The 6,036-nt window shown below is 56.8% G+C and overlaps 2 protein-coding genes across 2 annotated transcripts in view; both read right to left on the minus strand.

Moving 5' to 3' along the window:
• LOC106896579 (protein PML-like) overlaps window positions 1-129 on the minus strand; it is a 6,117-nt gene extending 5,988 nt beyond the window's left edge. Inside the window, exon 1 of the mRNA XM_014956672.1 lies at window positions 105-129. Coding sequence (XP_014812158.1) covers window positions 105-129 — 25 coding nt within the window. The remainder of the gene's footprint in view (window positions 1-104) is intronic.
• A 1,678-nt stretch (window positions 130-1,807) lies between these two features.
• LOC106896580 (stomatin-like protein 1) lies at window positions 1,808-6,015 on the minus strand. Its single transcript, XM_014956673.1, has 4 exons — window positions 5,725-6,015; window positions 4,671-4,899; window positions 3,866-4,084; window positions 1,808-2,802 (listed from the first exon to the last, which is right to left on the minus strand). Exons 1-4 carry the CDS (start codon window positions 6,013-6,015, stop codon window positions 2,600-2,602), a joined length of 942 nt encoding a protein of 313 aa, XP_014812159.1. The 3' UTR covers window positions 1,808-2,599.
• Between the last annotated feature and the right edge of the window lie 21 nt (window positions 6,016-6,036).

Genomic DNA, 6,036 nt, shown 5'->3' on the forward strand with positions numbered 1-6,036 from the left:
ATCCCTTCCTGCAGGGCATCAGTACCCACCCCCCAGCCATCAGCATCATGGGGACCACCACAAAAAAGGGGGGCTGGTTGTGTCCTGATTCTCCTTCACAGTACCCTCCCCGCAAGAGACCTCCACCATGGGGACCACCACAAAAAAGGGGAACCACCACCAAAAAGGGAGGACCACCACCAAAAAGGGGGACCCCCTCCCACCTGGTGGGGCTGGTTGTGTCCGGGGGTGGGGGGGTGCTGGTTGTGTCCTGATTCTCCTTCATCCCTTCATCCCTTCCTGCAGGGCATCAGTACCCACCCCCCAGCCATCAGCATCATGGGGACCACCACAAAAAAGGGGGGCTGGTTGTGTCCTGATTCTCCTTCATCCCCTCCTGCAGGGCATCAGTACTCCCCCTCCAAGATATCTGCACCACGGAGACCACCACAAAAAAGGGGAACCACCTCAAAAAAGGGAGGACCACCACAAAAAAGGGGGACCCCCTCCCACCTGGTGGGGCTGGTTGTGTCCGGGGGTGGGGGGGTGCTGGTTGTGTCCTGATTCTCCTTCATCCCTTCCTACAGGGCATCAATATCCCCCCCAAGACACCTGCACCATGGGGACCACCACAAATAAGAGGGATACCCCCACCTGGTGAGGCTGGTTGTGTCCTGGGGGGGCTGGTTGTGTCCTGATTCTCCTTCATCCCTTCCTGCAGGGCATCAGTACCCCCCCCCCATGCCCCCCAAGCCATCTGCACCCCGGGGACCACCACCAAAAAAGGGACCCCTTCCCCAAGGGACACCCCCCCCCCTTACCTGGAGGGGCTGGTTGTGTCCTGATTCTCCTCTATCCCTTCCTGCAGGGCATCAGTACACCCCCCCAAGACACCTGCACCATGGGGACCATCACAAAAAAAGGGACCCCCCCCCATCTTGTGGGGCTGGTGGTGTCCTGATTGTCCTTTATCCCTTCCTGCAGGGCACCAGTTCCTCCCCCCCCAGCCATCAGCACCATGGGGACCACCACAAAAAAAGGGACACCCCCCCCCCTTACCTGGAGGGGCTGGTTGTGTCCTGATTCTCCTCTATCCCTTCCTGCAGGGCATCAGTACACCCCCCCAAGACACCTGCACCATGGGGACCATCACAAAAACGGGGGACCACCACAAAAAAGAGGGCACCCTCCCACCTGGTGGGGCTGGTTGTGTCCTGATTCTCCTCTATCCCTTCCTGCAGGGCATCAGTACCCTCCCCAAGATACCTGCACCATGGGGACCACCACAAAAAAAGAGGGACCACCAGGAACACCTGAGGGTTTCATCCAGCCTGGCTGCCCCAGAAGGATCTTCAAAGCTTCAGGGCTGGTGCCACCCAGCCCCAGGCCTTGAAGAAGACCTTTAGCAAGTGGTTTGGCCTGAAGAGATCCATAAAACATTGACATTCCGGAAACATTCTCCTCGGCCCCCCACTTTCCCTCCCCCCTTTCCAACAAGCAGTCCCATACATGGAAAAGGCCAGGCCAGCAAGATGTCCCACTGGTTCCAGCAAAACATCCTGGGGGCTGGTAAAGCCACCTGGAGCTCCAAGGCATTTTAACCCCTGGGGTGCTGGGTGCCGTAGGGGGAGCTGAACATCCCCGGGAGAAGCTGTGCCTCATCCCTGATGGCTCTTCCTCACCCTGGCAGGACTTGGTGTGTTCATCACACACCAAGGCAGTCACCAAGGAGTCACACCAGGCAGCCTCCTTGACTGGTGGCAGCAGCTCCCAGGCCCTGAGGTCCTTTGGGGTCACCGAGGCATCAACCCACCGCCGTCCCAGCAACAAGGCTGCAAGACCAGGTTTATTGTCCACAGAGAGGAGATAGAAAGGAAGCTTACAAAATAAATAAATAAATATCTATATATACGCCTATATACAGTCCACATCGCCCCCCACCCCAGGACAGACCTCACAGCGCACATGCAAAAGCACTTTGAAGCACAAATTAATGACTTATCTCAAACCACTCTTCAGGGAAGGCTCAGGTAGCTCCAGGAAGGTCACTCCCAAATCTCCACCTCTGCCCCTTCCCCAATCAATGGCAGCATCGTGCCACGCTGGACCCCCCAAGCCCAACCCACTGGTGGCATCCCAACCTGGTCCAGCCAGCCCTCCTGCCCCACTCTGGTTGCCCACCCCACCCCACTCCATGATGACTGTCCTTAGCCACAGTGTCTCCAAGCTCTTCTCAGTCCTGCCCACTCAGTCTGAGATGACCAACCATGCAGGACATTTTGTGAGGGCAGCAGGACATCGTTCTCTGCCCTTGGTGGTACTTTGGCCAAGGAATCTAGAAGCAAACTGGCACGTACTGGGGTGCCAACTGGTTCCCATCCCATAACATCATAGGGGAAGGATGGGCAAGGTGGGTAAAGACAAGGACAGGCAATGGAGCTCAGCCTCAGTTTCCCTGCTCAGGTCTTCACCCAGCTCCTGCAGCCTCCATGGGGAAGGAGGTCCAGCAGTGCAAGGCCCCCACCACGCAGCACCCCTATAAGTTGTGTGTCCCCCCCTCCCCGTCCTTTGCACACCTACAAAGACACATGCACACAGACAGGCCCCCCACACGCATGCTCTATCTCTGCTGCTTCATCGCCTTGACGAGCTCCTCAAGCTTCAGGGCGAGGTGCAGGTCACCCTTCACCTGCAGCTTCCCACTCATGTAGGCACTCAAGGGGCGCAGGTCGCCCAAGAAGAGGTCCTGCAGGTCTTTCTCCGCCACCTCCAGAACGACGTCGGGGCTGCCCTCGGGCACACCTCGGCCAGCCCGTCCGCTGCCTGTAGGACACGATGGGTGGGAGAGGGAGAAACATATGGCTTCAGGATCCAGCCTTGGCTGCTGGCGTTTCCCCCCACTGTTCCGTAAGGATTGAGTTGGGCCAGATGACAGACAAGGGCCTGGCAGGGGGAATTTGGAGGCTGGAGTGCCCCTACTCCTTATGGAGACAAATTTCTCTTCTGTTGCTCCACCGATGTCCTGTTAGGGTGGTCCACCTCCAAGCCCTGTAAGAACTTTTGCCACGATGCGCTGGTTTTGGCTGGGATAGAGTTAATTTCTTCCATAGCCACTAGTATGGGGCTACCACTCCAAACATCTCCCCCTTCCTTATTCTTCCCCCTTTCTAAGACGTCATATGGCACGGGATGTTCCTTGAGCAATTGGGGTCAGCTGTCCTGGCTGTGTGCCCCCTCCCAACTTCTTCACCTACTCACTGGTGCGTGGTGTGAGGAGCAGAAAATTGACTCAGCAATAAGGAAAATGTTCCTGTGTTGTCAACCCTGTTCCCAGCACAAATCCAAAACATGGTCCCGTGCCAGCTACTGTGAAGAAAATTAACTCTATCCCAGCCCAAATGAGCGCATGTGGCCACCAGGAAAACCATCAGCACCCGGAGGGGAATGGAATGGGGTGGTGGGAGGACATCTTTCAGCGTGGCAAGGCCCGAAGGGCTGCCCGTGCATGTCCCTCCATCATTACCCCCTTGGGCTGGTGGCACAGAAGAGACAACAAACTCTGAGGTCCCTGAGCCACCCCACTTGGCCAACCATGAGGAGGCCTGGTTGCCAATTTTCTACCAACGCTCTCTTTCTGAAGGAAAACTCATGGTTTTGGCCCCAAACAAATTCTACTTCAGACTTCCAGGGAGCGTGGACTCAAGGCCATGGTCACCAAACTGCAGTGCTCAGCTGATGGACCCTGGGGATGCTTTCATGGAGCTACCAAACAGGGTTGGTTTGGGACCACCTACCACCAAGCTCGGTGGGTTTTGAAGCACGCAAAGGGGTCACGGGCATGAAACACCCTCCCACCTCCAACACAACAACCCCAAAGAGCAGTGACCTGAGGAGAGGTCTATGAAGTAGGTGCTCCAGGCGCCGCTGGGCAGGACGATGTTGACCTGGTAGGATGCTCCCACCTGGGTGACCAGGGCCTCGGAGAGGACGGGTTCTACTGCTGCAAACAGTTCATCTGCACTGGGCTTTCTCCAGGTGCTGCCAGCGGTGGGAAGGAGGGGAGCGGTGGGAGGCTCCACCTCATTCACCATCTCCACGCTGTCTGCTGGGGACAAAGGACAGAAGCGTGGTGAGGGGACACCTTTGAGCGGTGAACTTTGCTTGTCTGCATGAGCCCACCAGAGAAGGTCTGTGGTGCAGAGAAACCCACTTATCCAGAGAGTTTCCAGTTAAGCAAAAAGAAGACAACATGGTTTTGCCAGTTCCTACTGCCTGCTCCTCTGTCTGCCATGGGTTACTCTTGCCCTGCTTCCAGGGGGTGGAAAATTATCGCTGAAAGAAACAGTGGGACACAAATTGGTCCAAGGTTTCCAGAAAAAAAAGATACCCTCAGATGGTGACTCTCAGCCAGCTCAGGCCTTTCCCTATGTTTGTCTGATGGGAATGCTGAGGTCTGAGCTGGTCTTCAGCCCGAGGTTCCTCAGATCTGCTCCTGCCCTCCCCGGTCCCACCTCCAATGTCACGTTAGAAAGGTTGATGGTCCTCTCTCCTTTCCCCTACCAGCTCTGTTTGTGCTGTGCTCATGGGAGCGTGATATCTCCCAGACTTTGACTCCTCTGTCAAAAAGCCAACGGACACAAAGGTCATTGGGCAGGAGGGACATTGAGAAGCGATGGCCCCGGGTTGGTTACCTGCCTCTGGAGCGCCGGTCTTGCTGCCCGCCAGAGCCAGGGTGTTGCTGAAGAAGTGGGCAGCCAGCTGTTGAATGGTGCCATCCAGCCCCTCCAGCCCAGCCATGGGTGGCACGGTGGCCAGAGGACCCACCGGGCTCTCCCGGGGTGGCTGCAGCACAGCTTCCATGCTCAGCTCCACCCTGTCCACCTCCAGGCCCCAGGACTTGGTCATGTCGTTAATCTCCAGCTGCAGAGCCAGGAAAAAATAGAGAGGTGGTGGCATCCCAGACAGAGCTGGGTACGGCCATGGAGATCACCCACCACAGCCCTCCCATCCATGGGCATCCCATAGCTTATATTTCTTCTACCCAGCAGCTTTAGATGTGGGGGGTTGGAGCAGCCACGTCCTCCAAACTGTCCACTCTCATGCTCAACCCAGTTCCCCCAGTTGCTCTCCTGGCTTGGAGGAGATCGGGACAGGGAGGACAGCTCTGCCTTGTTCTCCTTTCCACAGCCCTCCAGGCTGGCCCCTTTCCTTGCTCTCCCCTGGGAACCATGTCGTGGCATGGTGCTCCACCAGACAGCATTTCTGGCCTCCAAACCACCCCAGAGATACCAGTATATCACCCCCCCAGTATCCTTTCAAGTCGCCCCTTGTAGACATTCAACCCACAAGCTTTGGCCTGGCCCAGGTTGACTGTAGGCACTAATCGTTGCCCTTTTGCCACCACCCTGTCCTGCTTCTCTACCCCAAAACCCTTTCCAGGTTGGAGCCCCCTCTAGACATTATCCTGGTGGAGATATGGAGGTCAAATTTAAGTCTGCTGACAATGCATGGGCTTTTCTGTGTGGCCAAAGCCCTTCAAGAAAGCCACAGAGCTCCAGACACCCACAGGCTGAAAGGTATCTACTCCCCACTAATCACCATGTCTTCTCAGCTCCCCTCCTTGGCCAGGTCCATGGCCAGATGGACTTTCAGCAGCTCCAGCTTTCCCTGACTGTTATTTCTACACCAAGAGCATGAGGGTCTGGGGGCAAGGGGGCCTCTGTGTAGGGCTGAGGTAGTCCTCACCAGCATCTGCTCCCCGATCCTCAGCTTCTCCACCTGGATCTCACGGAGGCTCTTCTTCCCCAAGGTCTTGGTCATGGCGTTCTGCGCCGTCATCCGGGTGGCCGCGATGAGGTCCTTCACCATCATGACGGACAACACGGGATCCCACACCCGGAATTGGACATCAGCACCCATGGAGATGACCGCCCCGTCCTTGGAGGTCAGCTGGGGCAGAGAGGAGTGAAGATATCTCCCCCTGTCTGCTCCATGGCCCAACCCTCCTGCATAGAGCCTGGGAGCAGAGGCATTCATATCTCTTCCCAGCTGGCAAAC

Source organism: Calidris pugnax, unplaced genomic scaffold (assembly GCF_001431845.1).
Source record: "Calidris pugnax isolate Ruff unplaced genomic scaffold, ASM143184v1 scaffold265, whole genome shotgun sequence".
Lineage (NCBI taxonomy): Eukaryota > Metazoa > Chordata > Aves > Charadriiformes > Scolopacidae > Calidris > Calidris pugnax.